The 16273-nt window shown below is 45.6% G+C and overlaps 1 protein-coding gene across 5 annotated transcripts in view; it reads right to left on the bottom strand.

The window, feature by feature from the left end:
- Positions 1-10593: 10593 nt before the first annotated feature.
- The window catches only part of OXNAD1 (oxidoreductase NAD binding domain containing 1), a 37167-nt gene continuing 31487 nt past the window's right edge, over positions 10594-16273 (bottom strand). For all 5 annotated transcript variants that reach the window (XM_047737553.1, XM_047737537.1, XM_047737545.1 and 2 more), the window contains 3 exons: positions 12723-12965; positions 11831-11939; positions 10594-11165 (listed from right to left, as the gene is read on the bottom strand). In XM_047737553.1, coding sequence (XP_047593509.1) covers positions 11011-11165; positions 11831-11939; positions 12723-12965 — 507 coding nt within the window. In that variant the 3' untranslated portion in view covers positions 10594-11010. The remainder of the gene's footprint in view (positions 11166-11830; positions 11940-12722; positions 12966-16273) is intronic.

Genomic DNA, 16273 nt, shown 5'->3' with positions numbered 1-16273 from the left:
AAATGAGCTACAAGCTAAACCACTGAGAATGTTACCTGTTACAGAAGCAGAGCATAGCCATCCTAACAGAAATACTTTAACGATTTTATAATAAGTTTAGAATACTTATAAACAATGTTTATAAAATCTTAATGTATTCGTGTTTTTAAGATTTTATTTATTTTGAGAGAGTGAGAATGAGCCAGGGGGAAGGGCAGGGACAGAAGGAGAGAGAGAACCTCTGGCAGACTGCCTCCTGAATGCAGAGCCCAGTGCAGGGCTCCACCATACCCCCAAGATCAAGACCTGAGCCGAAATCAAGAGTCCCGACACTGAACTGACTGCGCCACCTGGGGCATCCCTATTTGTTAGTGGTTTATAAGCAACAATACAGCCAAGGTTAGTCCAGTCCTTGTCTGCATTTTTCCAAATCTCCAAACTGATTATACTTCACTGGAGTTATGCTCGATGGGACCAGCGTCAAGAAAACACAAGGACGAGATGTTCTAATTCATTTCTTATGAGGCACATTTTATCAGTACTCTGAACATATTAATCACGGCCGGTTGGAAACCACAAGACAACTTTCAGGCATAGCTCTCGGACTAGCAGTGCTCATTATTAGGAGGTTCCTGTTCATCAAAACTCATCACTCAGGCAACCTAGTTCAGTTGCTTGGGGTCTCACTGACTCTGGGGGATGTGGGCAATGGGTGTGGTCCGGGCTCTGGGCTCCCAGCACAGGCAGGCCAAGAGCAGCACTTGGGAATAAAGACTGACTTGTGAACTGGGGGGGAAGGAGTTTTTGAGGAGCGGGGAAGAAAGGGGGACTGCATGTTGGCAGCACCTTTAGGGGGCCCAGCACTGATCCCCCGGCTATCCCAGCAACTCCCGTCTCCAAGAGCCCTGTCAGAGGGGCAGAAGCCACGACACGAGTGGGGCCCAGTGGGCCCTGGTGACAAGCACTCCACCTGCTCATCAAACCTCCAAGACAAGTGACGCAGCCTCCTGGCAGAGTTGGGCTCTCCTGGACCTGGTCCCCACAGTTTGGCACCGAGAAGTACATGGACAGTAGATCTAAGGACAAGAGCCAACAAGCCTCTGGCTGGGATTTCTGAGGTGACTGTGGGCAGAAATGGAGGCAAAGCGAATGTATATCACAGGTTCCTGTTGGGTGTGATCGTGTCTATGGCCAGTTAGTTAAGAGAACTCCCTCTGGTCTGCTCTCGGAACCCAGTAGCTGCTTGCTGTCCCAGCCCGGCCAGGCAGTGGGCTATGCCATTTCCCTGTGCGTTTCTCCGGACAGGAGAGATAAGATGGTTCTCCATACACATCCGTAGTTTTTAACTCCTACACCACCATGCCAGGTGCTGGGAAGACTGCGGTGAACGAGCCAAACCCAATCCTGGCTCCCTCGGGGCCCACAGCACACGATAGGTCACTTCATCAGGTGCTGTCCCTGGGGAGCCGCGTGGAGAAGGGCCAGATGTGGGGAAAGCCTGGGCAGGCAGAGGGAACCTGCTCAGGGAAGGTTTACAGAACGACCAGCCATGGGGGGAAGCAGTCAACGGGGGGGGGGGGGGGGGGAAGTGCGCCTCGCAGCTCTGAGTGTGGACTCTGACCACCCTGCCTGGCTAGAAATCTGACTCACCAGTGTGTGTGACCTTGGGCTAGTTACTAAACCCTTCTGTGCCTCAGTTGCCTCATTTGTAAAATGGAGATAAAAGGTGTGAGAAAGGAACATATGCTAAGTACTTCGAGAACCTGTGGGAAGTAGCAGTGAGGAGACTGAGACGAATGGGCCAGGGCCTGACTCCAGCTGAGCCTCACGAACCATGGTCAGGAGTCTGGTCCTCTTGGGAGGAGTGATGGGAGGCTATGGGTCACTTTGAAGTAGGGAAATGACATTAAATTTGTCTTTTTAAAAGATCTTCCTGGCTGTCGGAGGAGAAAAGTGTGTAGGGGTTCTAGAGAGGGTACAGAGCTGTGAGGCCAGTGATCTGGTCCAGGAGGCGGTGTGGATGGTTTGCACCTCAGTGAGCAGGAGAGCCGGGGACAGCTTTGAGAGTCATTTGGGAGCACAGACTGACTGGATTCTGCAACTGACCGGAGATTGAGGGAGTACTGGAGTGACCGGCCATACCAGAAAATGGTTTAAGTACTGACCGTTTTCGAAGTTATTTCCTCGGAATAATAAATATTTCAGTGAGACTGCCATTGTTTAAAAACTTTCCTAGCACCCCTCTCACGGATTAGTTTTAAGGATTTGAATGACTATTCTACAAAGTTACTAAAATGTAAGTCTTGATAGTTTCCTTAAGACCCAAAGAATATGTCTTTAATTTTTGGAGGGAGGAAGTTGTTTGCGAACAGATGCAGCTGGTGGGGAGGTACCACAGGTAAGGCATGTGGCTGTCTGACTGCAACTCCATGTCCTGGGTCAAAAGGACAGAGCCCAAGTTTTGTCCCAGAAGATTTTTTTATGGTGATGCTGACCGACACAGTCACGGCTATCTGCTGTGGGGACTGTGTCTTAGAAATAGAGTGAAGAGGAGGGGGGCACCTGGGTGGTGCAGTTGGTTGAGTGACCAACTCTTGGTTTCAGCTCAGCTCATGACCTCAGAGTCATGGGATTGAGCCCCACATCAGGCTCCGTCCTCAGCGGGGAGTCTGCTGCTCTCTCTCCCTCTCTATCTGTCCCTTCCCCACTTGTACACACGCCCCCGCTCTCTCTCAAATAAATAAGTAAATCTTTAAAAAAAGAAAAAAAGAAATGGAGTAAAGGGATTTACCTTTTAAAAAGGTAAGACCACTTAAAAACATGGATCCCGGGGCACCTGGGTGGCTCAGTGGGTTAAAGCCTCTGCCTTTGGCTCAGGTCATGATCTCAGGGTCCTGGGATCGAGCCCCACATTGGGCTCTTTGCTCAGCAGGGAGCCTGCTTCCTCCTCTTTCTGCCTGCCTTTCTGCCTACTTGTGATCTCTGTCAAATAAATAAAATCTTAAAAAAAATAAAAATAAAAATAAAAATATGGATCCCACATTGGTTGACTGGTAAAAGAAAGTAAGCTTCCCACTCTGTAATGAATGCAGTCTTCGATAATAAATCCTTCTGTATTTAAATGTGCTGCTCACTAGTCATCAAATTCAGTATGGCTTTGTATTTTTCTGCTGCTACTAAATAATATAAAGGCTTAATGAAGGTAAGAAACAGATTTCACTTATCGGGGTGAGTATTTAAAAAGCTTCCTGTAATGAGGCTCTGTTTGTGAACCTTGCAGGGTACCTCTGCTTCTGCTGACTCTCCAACAAAAAGAACAAGAAAATCATCCTGGAAGGAAGGACAACTGGCAAGCCTGCCAGTTTCTGGATCCACGAAATGCCCAAGTTACTAACTACTGAAAACTTTGACTTCTCACAAAGCCAGGGAGCTATCAATTCAGCTGCTGTCTCAGTCTAGCCCACCTTAAGCCCCAATAGGCAAATGTTGTCAGTTTTCTTTTTTATTAATGGTGAATCCACCTTTTCTCCTGAGCCCCAGCTCCAGAATTTAATCAGCACTGTGGTGCACAAGTCCTCTACATCAAACCAAACTCTTCCCTTGCTTCAGTCCAAGGCAGTTTCTTCTTCTTCTTCTTCTGGTGCAAGCAACAGCCACCGCAACAGTGAATCAAAGACCTGAAGACAGCTAAGACCCTCCTTAGTCATCTCTCATCAGAATGGCCAACCTCAACTACCCCCCGCCCCCAAATCTCTAAGGCCTGTTTTTTCCCATCAGGAAATTGCAGAATGGTCATGCCGAAAGGGATGGTAAGTTGCATAGTCTCACCCACTTGCCAGATCAGGAGAGCAGGGCATGGAGGGATGGTGAGTCGTGCAGGGACCAAGTTGTAGAACAGGGAGGGATGATTCAGGTCTTTCTGTACCTTTCTGTACCTCTCCAGCCTACCACACAGCCAACTAAACTTGCCTCATTCTTTGTTTCTTCTCTCTAGGCTCGTACAGTCCCTAAGAACAGAGAAGCTTAGTTGGATTTTTTAAAAAATCTCACTAACTGGAATGCTCTGGCAATGGGGTGTTCTGGTTAAATGACTCTCTCTTAAAAAAAAAAAAAATGGTAGCCAGTCTATCCTGTTAATGGTGGGGACAACATTGGAACAAGCTCAAGGATGCGTCTGTGGGGGCAGAAAGCCCTCTGAAAGGAGAGGAAAGAGACCAAATCCCAGTCCCATAGTTCTAAATTTGTCACTCCCAGCCACATGGTCTTGGGCAAACCATCTAACCATGCAGTCTCATTTTTCTTTTTGGTAAAATGGGAAGGCATCATCACCCTGATCAGTCCTGCCTACTGCACATAATGTGGATAATTTAATGAGATAAAATGAACAAGCATCAAATGTCAAGTACTTCTGTAGGACTCAATTGATACTAGAACTCTAACCAAAATCTAGACCACCAGTGAGTTCAATTAACCCCTGAGTTACTATTTCCCATCACTTTCCCTCTATAACTTTACCTGTGAAAAGGAATCTATATCACTATGCATTAGATCTTTGTGTTTAAATAACCTGGAGATGAATAATAGGAGGTAAAGAAAATACAGAATATACTAAAAAGTTAGAATAATTAAAACATTAATAATTAAAACAGTGTTATACCAGAGCACAAACAAATAAGTAATCCTATGGAACAGACAGCCTAAGGAAGAAAAAAATCCATCTGTAGGTGGGAATTTCACATGTGATAAAGGAAGCATTTTAAATCATGGGGGAAAGTGGATAAATGGTGGTGGGCAACTGGAGAGCAGTACGAAAAGGTCAGATGCCAATCCCTGGTCGAGCACAAAAATTAATTCCCAATGGGTTAAAGGCCTGCAAAAGTATCAGTAGACTATATATGTAGAAAAGCTGAGAGAAAAGATAGGTATATTTGAATATATGTATATATATATATATATATATATATATATATATATATATATATATATTTAAAACTCTGGTGTTAAGTCATAACAAACAGAATTCAGCAACAAGTATCAGAGTAGGAAAAATATTTGCAACACATATACAAACAAAAGAGTAGCATTCATTTCTATTTTATAAAGACAAATCAGTAAGACATCAAAACAGACATAAAATGTGAACATACCATTCTAAAAAGAAATGGCTAAAATACTTCAGCTACTTCCTGGCATTTTTTTTTTTTCAAAAATCATCTTTGATTTGATTGACAGAGAAAATACACTTTAAAGACTTAGACAATCTAGTGTTGCCAGAAGGTAGAGAAACGGGTGCTTTCAATACTCTATTAGAATATAAGGGGCGCCTGGGTGGCTCAGTGGGTTAAAGTTAGCTCAGGTCATGATCTCAGGGTCCTGGGATCTAGCCCCGCATTGGGCTCTCTGCTCAGCAAGGAGCTTGCTTCCTCCTCTCTCTCTGCCTGCCTCTCTGCCTACCTGTGATCTCTGTCTAATAAATAAATAAAATCTTAAAAAAAAATATAAGCCAATTAGGCATTTTATTTTTATTTTTATTTTTTTTAAAGATTTTATTTATTTATTTGACAGAGAGAAATCACAAGTAGGCAGAGAGGCAGGCAGAGAGAGAGGAGGAAGCAGGCTCCCTGCCGAGCAGAAAGCCCGATGCGGGGCTTGAACCCAGGACCTGGGATCATGACCTGAGCCGAAGGCAGTGGCTTAACCCACTGAGCCACCCAGGCGCCCCCCAATTAGGCATTTTACAGGGTAACTGGGCAATACCAGCCAACTTTTGATCTGGAAATGACACTTCGAGTAATTCAAGAGGAATACTTGCATAAAAATTATACAAATAAGTTTGTTCACTGCGATGCTGTTCGTAACAGGGCCAGACTGGGAACAATCTAGAACAATCATCATAGAGATGCAGTTACATACACTGTGGCACACATCCACAGTGGAGTGTGTGAGAAGACTGAAATTCACCAGCACACGTATCTGTATATATATACAAGGTGAATACACTGTAAAATGTCTAATACCTAGCAATCTCTTTATATTGAAATTCATTCTAGGCCAGGGAGTGGGATGGGAGAGAAAACTTTGGCAGTTTTGTGTACGTACCTTTTCATATTATTTGATGGTTCATGACATATTTATTAAGTAATTTAAAGAGAACAAAAGAATAGACAAAATCTTGGTATGCTGAACGCAAGTGAACTGGGACCCGGGGATAAGATGTAAGAGACAAGGTCAGGTTTATGGGCTCCTGTGGGGTTTTTAAGAACCCGGAACAAACTGGACCGAGATGGCTGCTCGACAATGAGGAAGTCTGGATTCCTGAACACAAACACTTCTAAATGCATGCCTCGAGCTGATGGTGGGTTAGAAGGTATCTTCCTATGTCATCACTACGCTTGCTGTGGAGGCATACATTAGGAAAGAATAATATTAAAGATGAGGCATCTCACTATTTCTCTAAGATGAGAACAGAAAACATCTTTGAGTTTCATTTAAAATAAAATGAAAGAACAGTGCTAGGGTTAAATTATCAGCATAAGATCATCTGCAGTACCCAGGAATGAAGGAAATTGCTGTTTTCTATCCTTCTAGAAAGGGAAAAAAAAAAATCTCAGGCAGAGGCGCACGACACTAGACAGAGCGCACATGCACGCATTACTGTTGCTCACATGAGCACATGTGAACATACCTTCCAGAGCTGTGCACCCTGTAGAACCCTCCTGAGCACCGGCTCCAGAGTGTGGGCACAGCCCTTCCCATGGACCCCCCTGCACCTCCACTCACAGGATGTCATCCTTTAGTGACTCCCCCCGCCGACTTTCTATAGCTTCTCTTTTGACCAGTGACTGGTGCAAAAAACAAAAAACAAACCAAAAAACTTTTCCCTGAAAAGCATTTCCACTTTCAATCACAAAAAAATAGTTTTCCGGGACGCCTGGGTGGCTCAGTTGGTTAAGCAGCTGCCTTCAGCTCAGGTCATGATCCCAGCGTCCTGGGATCGAGTCCCGCATCGGGCTCCTTGCTCGTCAGGGAGCCTGCTTCTCCCTCTGCCTCTGCCTGCCATTCTGTCTGCCTGTGCTCGCTCTCTCTCCCTCTCTCTCTCTGACAAATAAATAAAATCTTAAAAAAAAAAAAAAGGCTTAGCCTTTATATAAAAAAAAAAAAAATAGTTTTCCGAACTCCTTAACTTTCTCAAGATAACCTTATATTTTCCTGTCTTCAACGACTAGCCCAGTGACTGCACAGACTAGACGCTCAATAAATCACACTTAACCGAGTTATCGTCCTCCAGAAAAAGGTGTCATTTCCCCAAATGGCATCCCACTGAATGATTTCCTTCATAGCTTGTCAGGCTGTTACTTCTCTCATCTTAAAAATACCGTTGTTTAGTTAACAGTACTGTACCAACTTACCTGTACTGTTGACTTCCTAGTTTGGGATAAATGCACCAGGGTTATGTAAGATGTTGATATTCAGAGAAGCTGGGTAAAAGGTTATGGAAACCCTTTGCAACTCCTCTATAAACCTAAACTTATTTCAAAATAATAAGCTATAAAACAAATTTTTAAAAAAATGAATAAAAAGGTGGGGGGAGTTCTCTTGACTCTACTTGGCTTTCCTACCCTTTTCCTTCCTTTTATAGTAAAACTCTTTGAAACTATTATCTATACCCACTCATTATAATTTATTTTCTCTCAGTTGTTCCTAAACCCACTCCAACCTTCTTCTCATGCTTTCCTTCATAACATCCTTCTTATGGGGATCACCAGGGACCTTCCAGTTGCCAAATCAATTGCCACTCATGGGAACTCATCCTTCCTATCCTACCAGCAACATGACACAGCTGGCCAGTCCGTCCTCCTTGAGACACTTTCCCCTTGTAGCTTCCTGACACCACACTCCCCTCCTTTTCCTTCTTCCTGCTTAGAGCTCTGCTGGCACTTCGGACAGCCCCAACCCTCATCATCCCACACAGCCAACACACACCCCCCCCCCGCCCCCAACAAGCTGAGCATCAGAAAATTGGCCTTGGTACATACCATCAAATGTACAAAAAGCCATGAGTTCATAATAATACTTTAAAAAAATCTCACTGGTAACCATCTCTGGATGTTGCTAGGGCATCAACTCATATTAGGCCAATTGATAAACAAAGGGGACTAAATCAAGCATCGATTCTGTCTTTCATCATTTTCCTAACAAGATTTTTGAAGGAGAGGCTACTGCCCCGAACCAGGGTTCCAGGGACCATCTTTATCTCAGAGCTCCACGTCCACCCGCGGATACCCTGTTGCTAAGGAATGGCAGACGATTTGGGAAAGACCAAGTATTTGATCCATTTCCTGGGGAGTGCTGGTGCTCACAGCAACATTTCAAGTTTGAGGAAGACTCATACATCAGCTTAAGCTATCTCTTGCATATACTGTAGAAGGGTCTCCTGTCATAAGAAGAAACATCTTCTCACAGACTCAGGCTGGAAGGATCTTCCAGAATTCCTTTAACACAGCTCATCAGCTCTGGGCAGGTCCTTTCACCCACGTGAGAATATTTCTTAAGCACTTGTTTGTGTGCCAAGCCCAGTGCCAAACAAGACAAGGCCCTACTTGCATGGAGGTTAAAGGTCAGTGGACTAAACCTAAGTCATCCAGCCTATTAAAATGCTTTAAGAGGACAACGAATAGCAAATTAATAACCCACTCAAGCAGGGCTCCTCCAAGCACTTTCTATGGTTTATCACATTAATCCCTGTAACAGCCCTAGCAGGTATGGCGTATTATCTGTTTTTATATGTCAGTTGCAAGTGTGTGCACCATGTGTAATTACAAACTGAGGCATGCCACAGTTGAGTGACTCGCTCAAGGTCATCCACCTAGTAAGCAGTATGACTCACGGGCTCTCTCTAGTCTACATTCTCAGCCACACACCACTATGAATCCAAGCCACCTGGCTGGCCGTGAGCTAAGTCGAGTACCAAAGAGATACTGAGTAGCCTGGCAGACAAGGGCAACAGATTCATTCTTGGCCAGCCAACCAGAACTGCTGTCCAGCACTCAGCACCCGAAACGACAGAGCTGGTCCAAGACAAGGTCATGACCTGGCCATCTCAGCAGGTTACAGACAGTGACAGTGAGTCACTGGCAGGGTGGTGGGCAAGACCTGGTGGGCCTTGCTCGGCGACCACGGCAGGCAGGCAGGCAAGCAGGCAGGCAGGCAGGCAGACAGGCTGTGGTGGTGGGTGGACAGAGGCAGTGGGTGGCATCTCCCCAGGCTCCCATCTCATATTACGCTTAAGATGCTCACCGATCACAGAAAGGCCTGGGTTGGCCACTTTCTCTGTACCTTTCCTTCCCTTGCCAGATGCGTTTGCCAGTCAGCAGAAGAGCCCCCTGCTGCTCCCGCATCCCTGAATCTCAGGGTTCTAATGCTCCTGTGCATCTTAAGTGCTCAGCCCTAAAGCCCAGCCCTTGGCCTGGGTCCTTTGGGGTCAACTGATGAGTCAGGCTCCTTATAGTAGCCAGAGCTTCTCATATTCCCCTCACCTCTGAAACGCTGCTGACCTCTGCCTGAATCAACTTTGAAATTCCCATCAGGGCAACAGCCCCTTCTTTCCTCCTGCTGAATTTAAATCTGGGATTGAAACAGTTGAGAAATGATCTCTGCTTCAAACTTGACAAAATTCAAAATGGGCAGAGGCTGGAATACTGGTGCCAACCATCATCAGGCCCCAAAAGTTAATGAGCCCCCAAAGTCCTCACACTTTAAGGCCCACAGCCCTAGAGATGACAAAGGACCAAGCTGTCTTTTCCCGGCAGCTCAGGAACAGAATTTCAGCTGGGGCTCCTGTGTCCCCAGGACTGATCTTTCTTTCTCCCAGATTCCCTTTACCCTCACAGTGTTCTCCAAGCTGGTAGCCTTGGGCCCGACACTGTTGGTCACAGAAGAATGGCCTGGCCTCAACCTATGCCCTCCTTTTGGATTTTATAAAATCTAACGAAATTAAGGACAGCAGTCTGCTTTCTAGCAGTTTCATTAGAGCAGCCTTGGGATGAGAGGAGGCTCCCCCATTGTCTCTAACTATCCTGGAGACTGCCCCCAACCCTGGGCTTAGCAAGGAGTTAAATGTCATTTGCTTTCTTTCAGTCATTTAACAAGTATGTGTTGAAGAGCTGCTGGTGCCAGAAGAACCCAGGCAAAGAATGAAATAAAGACAGGAAAACAGGATTTGGAAGTGGCTCTGTACCCCCTAATCAATCCTCAGCACATTCTTATAGTCAGCCAGCCTAGTCACTGAAGGCAGGTCCAACATACAATCCAGCAGTCACCAGTGCCTTTGTCCCAAATAAGAAGCCGCCTCCTACACAGGGTGTGAAGGCAGGCGGCCAAGACGCAGAGCACGGGAAGGGTTTCGTTTGAGGAGAAACTAACAATTAGTCAGGATACATACTTAGGACATTCATTAACATTAAGCAAACGTGCCAGATACTCAATTCCCTAAAGAAGTTTTCCTCATATCTTCCACTTCCAAACCCACCTTTGATGGTCTGAAGAAGCAAGGCTTCCAGGTACAGGAAGGTGAATGAAGACATTAAATATAAGAAATTTCCAAAGTAAAATTCCTAGGAACTTGTTTAAATTTTAAGTTTATTGAGCATAAGATACAAAGGTTGCTATCAAATAAAGAGAGCTTACATTTTACACACAAAACATTTTATATGATTAATTTAAGTCTCTGTCTCCTTTTTCCCTAAGAGGAAAGAAACTCAAGATACATCATGAGACAATCAGTTATTAATAAAAGAAAATCAATAAAGTAAAAAATAATTTAATCAATGAAGTCTTTGTAAAAAATTTATCATCTAAGTCTGTCAGCTGGTTTTTTTTCTTTTACACTCCATCTGGTCACTTAGTTCAGCCTTAAAAAAAAAAAAAAAAAGCAAAGCTGAGTAGGGGTAAATCCGTCGCGCCACAAATCCTGTCTCTGTTGCTATCCTGAGGAGACTTTGCACCTTTCTCTTTTCTACCTTTGCCCGCTCCCTACCACCACTTCTCAAAGCAAATGTGTTCTGGGGGTACATGGCTGTTTTCCAGTTGCTTGGAGAAAAAGTCTGTCATTGGAGGTGGGCCACAAATATAGAACAAAGTCTCTTTCGAAACATGATCACTTATCTCCTTTTCCGTTATTCTTCCTTCTAACAGAAAAACAGAAAAACACCAAATAAGCCCAGCATGCCGGTACTAGAACGAGGAAGGACTAACCACAACTCAGTAGCGGGGTTTACTTCCAGTAACCCAAGCCCCGAGAGTCCAGCGCGGATGCACTCACACACCGGCGCCTGGTATCAGCCCCGGGCGCCAGACCCAGGGACAGGGTGCGCCTCCAGGTTCCCCAAGCGTACAGCGAGCCAAGTGGGGCGCTGACCACCATGCACTCTTCAGACAGGGCCAGTTAGCTTCCTGGTCTCTGGTAGAGATTCAGGACTGGCTTCAGCAAAGTAAATAAACTGTCCAAGCAGGGGAAACTACGGGTAATTTAAATGACCATTAATGGCAAATGGCATCAATTCAGTCGAGGCCGGAACATAAATTCTTTGTATGCATACTACAGCGATGACGCAAAGGTCCCTTTAAAATATGTGGAAAATAAATTTTTAACATGGGCAGTAAAAACCCTGTATATAATAAGTAAATCCCACCAAATCTCTCCTCCTTTTTCCATGATGAATCACCTCCCAGTTCCCCAGGTAGGGACATTCCCAGCCGGCAACTCCAACAGGAAAGTGTCTTCCTCCACCAGCTGCCCCAGGGCCACCACACAACTGTGTGGAGAGAGTCCAGATCCCTCTAAGGGACTCACCCGTGATGTATGGCTTGAGTTCTGCACTGATTTGTGTTGTCTGTTTTGTAACATGCAAACGGCACGCAATCTTCTCAGGAAATTCATTTACTAAATCGAGGATATTTTTCTGGAATGTCAAACGTATCTGGTCACACTACAATTTTAAAAAATCAAAACAGATGTGCACAGCCACTGCCGCTGAACCTCGACTCCCATTCTGCACACGTCTGCCACTCTCTCCACTTAGAGAGGTATTGTTTGCAGCCTAGTGGGCCGGAGCCTTCGGAGTACAGAAGGCTATTTGGCTTTAATTGAAATCTGAATATGCTAACAAGCAGATTACTAACTCTCCAGGAGTTTTTTCTTTTCCCTTTCCTCAAGCATTGGCAATTAAGAAGGAGTTTCACTGACCACAGTTGTGTCTTTTAACTGTTTCTGTTCTTTTGTTCATCCCTGCAGCTGCAAAAGCAATCCAGAGTGAAAGGCTTCTCCTATCCATGTACTTCCTTTCAACAGACAGAACGGACAGAGGTTTCATTCACCCGGTGGGGGCCAAACTCGGTGCCTCTCACCTCCACCTGTACCCGTGAGCCCCCCCTGTAGGTCTCCTGACTCCGCGGCCGCTTGGGCTGTGGTGACCTTTCTGTTCATCCGCCCCCTGAGTCAGGCCCACCAAACCCATCCTTACCCTGTCCTTTCACTGGAAGCCTCAACACTAGCTGTTTCGCTGTCCTGCCTAACAAATGTTGCTTACTCCCCCACCTGAGCATGGTTAAGCCTTGCCATGCCTAATGTTGCAACGAACTCCTCTGGAGAAGACAGAAGTGATAGGAAGAAAGTTCTGTGGACGACTCACACACCGCCATGCATACGCTCAGGGCAAGCTAGGACACGTCTGCTTCTCCCTTACCTTAAACAGGAGCTCACTGGTGTTTTGGGCACTGTAGAAGAGCTTTATCGTCCCCATCTCATAGCCGCCTCCTTTGTCTGCCCATTCTCTATGCAGGTCGGCCGCATGCCGCAGGATGGAGAGCAGAGGGTTAATTCCGACTCCCCCTGCAATCAACACGAGGTTTCTGGGGGCATCTGCAGGCTGTGGGTCAAAGAAGAACTCTCCGCCCACTCTCACGGCCACTTCCGAGTCCAGTGTACACTATGGCAGGAAGGAAAAGATCCATAAGTGCCTTGGGGCACAGGCCTTACACCTAATGCTCGTCTTTAAGAAAACGGACTACATTCGCCTCCCGCCTTTTTATCAGTGTGGAGCATGATTTTTACAGCCGCTCTCAGTTGTTGGGGGTGCCTGTGACCTGTTCCACTTGTCCATTTCGTAGGCTGTTCGCTCCTCTGCCTTTGTGATCCATACTGCACAGCTGCTCCAGAACTGAGAAGAGGCGACTCCCTTCAGTCATGCTGCCACCTGTTCACTTCTTAGGGGATGAACCGGGCTGTGAGAGAGACACTGGACCCAGGGGACAGCTCTGAAGCAGGAGTTTCCTGAGTGGTGCTCCTTTTCTGGTCATAGCCATGGAGCAGGGACAGGCAGGTGGGGCAGGTGTCATTACACTGCGGATGCCCTGGGCTGGTCAGAGAAGACTCTGGGCCCCAGGGAAGCTCCCTCCGGGCCACCAGCAGGGCACAGCCAGAGCTGCTGTGCAGGCTTAAGGCCGGGACTGCAGTGCTGATTGGGACTGTTTGCTTCTCTCTGGAGCAGCAAGAATGGGCAGCTGAGGCTTCCCTTACCAGGCGGTGACTACCATACCTGCCCACCCTGGAGAGCACCTGTTGGGTGAGGTCACTTAGGAAACACCATCAGAGCTGAATGCACCGGTTCTCCATGGGGGAGACAGCAGCCCTGGAAAGGGGGTGTTTGGGAAATACATGGTGATACTCTTTTATTGTCAGAATGGTTTGGAAAACCCGACTGGCACTTAGAGGGCAGGACCAGAGATGCTAGATGTCTTGTGAAGTTAGCAGTGCCCTGGAGCTGGCTCCCACTCAGCTAATGGTGAAATTTTGAAGGATTTCATGAACTGGTATTTTTTTTTAAAAGGTTTTTTATTTGAGAGAGAGAGAGGCAGCACAAGCAGGGGTAGCAGCAGGCAGAGGGAGGTGGAGAAGCAGGCTCCCCTCTAAGCAGGGAGCCTGATGCAGAGCCTGATCCCAGGACCCCGGGGATCATGACCTGAGCTGAAGGCAGATGCTTCACTGACTGAGCCACCCAGGCGCCCAGTGCACCAGTTTCTACTGGTAGTTTGAGATCGGCCATTGAGGGAGTATCTGCAATACAGAGATCAGCAAATCCCGCAAATCACGACTTTTCGTACTCAGCTGGTTTAGCGGCACATCCTTGTTGCCAATCCACAGGACTACCCTGCATAAACTGCTGAATGGCCCACGGGACATACATGGAGGTGAAACCTGGTTTGTAATGATCTGAGACTAGATCCTAACTCATTTACAAAAAAAACAAAGCATTGTGTATTGATCTAGTGGAGTCTGAATTTTCCAGAATGTACCCATTGTGTAGACTGTACTCTACTGAATCCAGAACATCACCAAGTATGTTCATCACTGTTCTGGCCAACCACATGCCAGCTGGAAACCTGCATGTGTGGTCCTTCGTCACCACACAACCGCCTGTCCCATCCATACCTGCAGACAGGGCACTCACTGATTATATGCCGAGGAACAGCCATCTGACCAGTTCATTCTCTCTTCTAGTTAAGATCTGCCCAACCACTGACCTAGTGAAATACATGGTCTGTGACTAGGAATCCCTTCTTTTTATTTCTCCCTGGCATTACACCTAAGAGAATTATGCCAAAAAAAAAAAATCTTTCATGTGTTGATTACATTAACTTTGAATTTCATTTCAGGATAGTTCTAGAAAGAGGGCATTAGATCTGACAGGGCTGAGACCTCTAGTTTGGAGAAACTGTACTGACGTAGGAGTCAGAAGACTGAATTTTAATCACAGTCTATGAAATCCATCAAGTTCCTTCATTTCTCTGAGCCTCTGCTGCCACATCTCTTAAAGGATACCAACCCCTGTCCTGCTCACCTCACAGGGCTATGGTGGCCATCACGTGACACCCGGTGGGAAGATACTCCCTGCTGGCATCGAGCTCTATTATAAGAGAGGGTTTCAGTCATTGAAGCTGCCAGTGAAGAAAAAGTGCTGGGGGTGCCTGGTCCCTTCTTCTCTGTCACTAAAAGCAATCTAGGACTAAAGAAATTTGTATGCAGAGCAAAGGTTTTGCTCCATTACATGTTCCTGACGTAAATCAACAAAATGAATTCCCTCCTAAGAAGCAATAAGTTGTAATGTGCTTTTTAAAGACCAAACCCTCAGCACTCACTCCTCGGCGCCCTGCATGGCAGATAGGCAGTTAAGTACTTTTTGACATGACTTTACGTTGGGGCTTTACAACTTAAAAGAAGAAGTCAAATCTCAAAGAAGAGTTAATCTCAGAGAAATAGAAGAAAAAATGAAAATTATTTAATTCACAAAAGAGGTCCTTTCTTGTAGAAAACTATTAATGAAGGGAAATCCTTTCTCTGAGGGAAAAGAAAACATCTAAACTTAATTTTAAATATGTGGGCCATTTTTATATGAAGGAGGATAGGTGGGTTTTATTTTTGACAAAAGAAATGAGCAGCAAGGGAGCATTCTGTTAGGAATAAGTACAATCTAGGAATTACTACACTGACCACCAAAGTGCTTTAAAATGCCCCTTCTTTGCAAGTTTCAAAAACAGAAGCTATGGTATGAGAAGTTCTGCCTAATGACGCCAACAGATTGAATCTCTCTGTCCCCTCCCTCCCAGTCTCGCTTGCCTGTGCACCTCTCTTTATCCCTAAGAATGGAAGAGTAAGAGAGACGAAGAAATGAGAGAGAAATCGTTTTCCCCAATGGTCATCTTTAGCAGGCTTAGTAATGACAACAAAGCCTTTAGGATACTGTTTTTGAAACCAGAGTATTTTTAAAACCTGAAAGTTGGCCAAAAATTTTTTTTAAAAAAAATCATTAAAAAAATAGAAGAAAAGAAAATGGGTCTGTCATCTCCTTAGTGACAAAATAATCTTAAATAGTCTGCCTTCTCATCTGCTAGCATCTGGAAAGAACGAAAAGCCATCTTTGTCTTTTACTGATCAATAAAAGCTGCCAGGGTAGCACGAACACAACACCTCAAGTACCGTACACTGTAATACGGAAGTGAGCAAAAAGACATTACCTTCCATTATGCGGCCATGTTTCGGGTATAGATTTTCTACTTGTAAAATAAACAACTTTTCCACAGCAACTGGAGCCCAGCACACAATAGGCGTCTAGAACCCTTTACCCTGCCAGGAGCCTGAGCCAAAGCAGATAAAATAAAGGAAGACATTTATGGCACTTTATCCTATGTCCCAACAGAGCAGCCTGTTGCCACCCAGACATTCACGTGCCTCCATTGT

The sequence above is a fragment of the Lutra lutra genome, chromosome 1 (assembly GCF_902655055.1).
Source record: "Lutra lutra chromosome 1, mLutLut1.2, whole genome shotgun sequence".
NCBI classification, from domain to species: Eukaryota; Metazoa; Chordata; class Mammalia; order Carnivora; family Mustelidae; genus Lutra; species Lutra lutra.
Note: the sequence above shows the minus strand (reverse complement) of the source record. Positions and strands in the feature narration are given on the sequence as shown.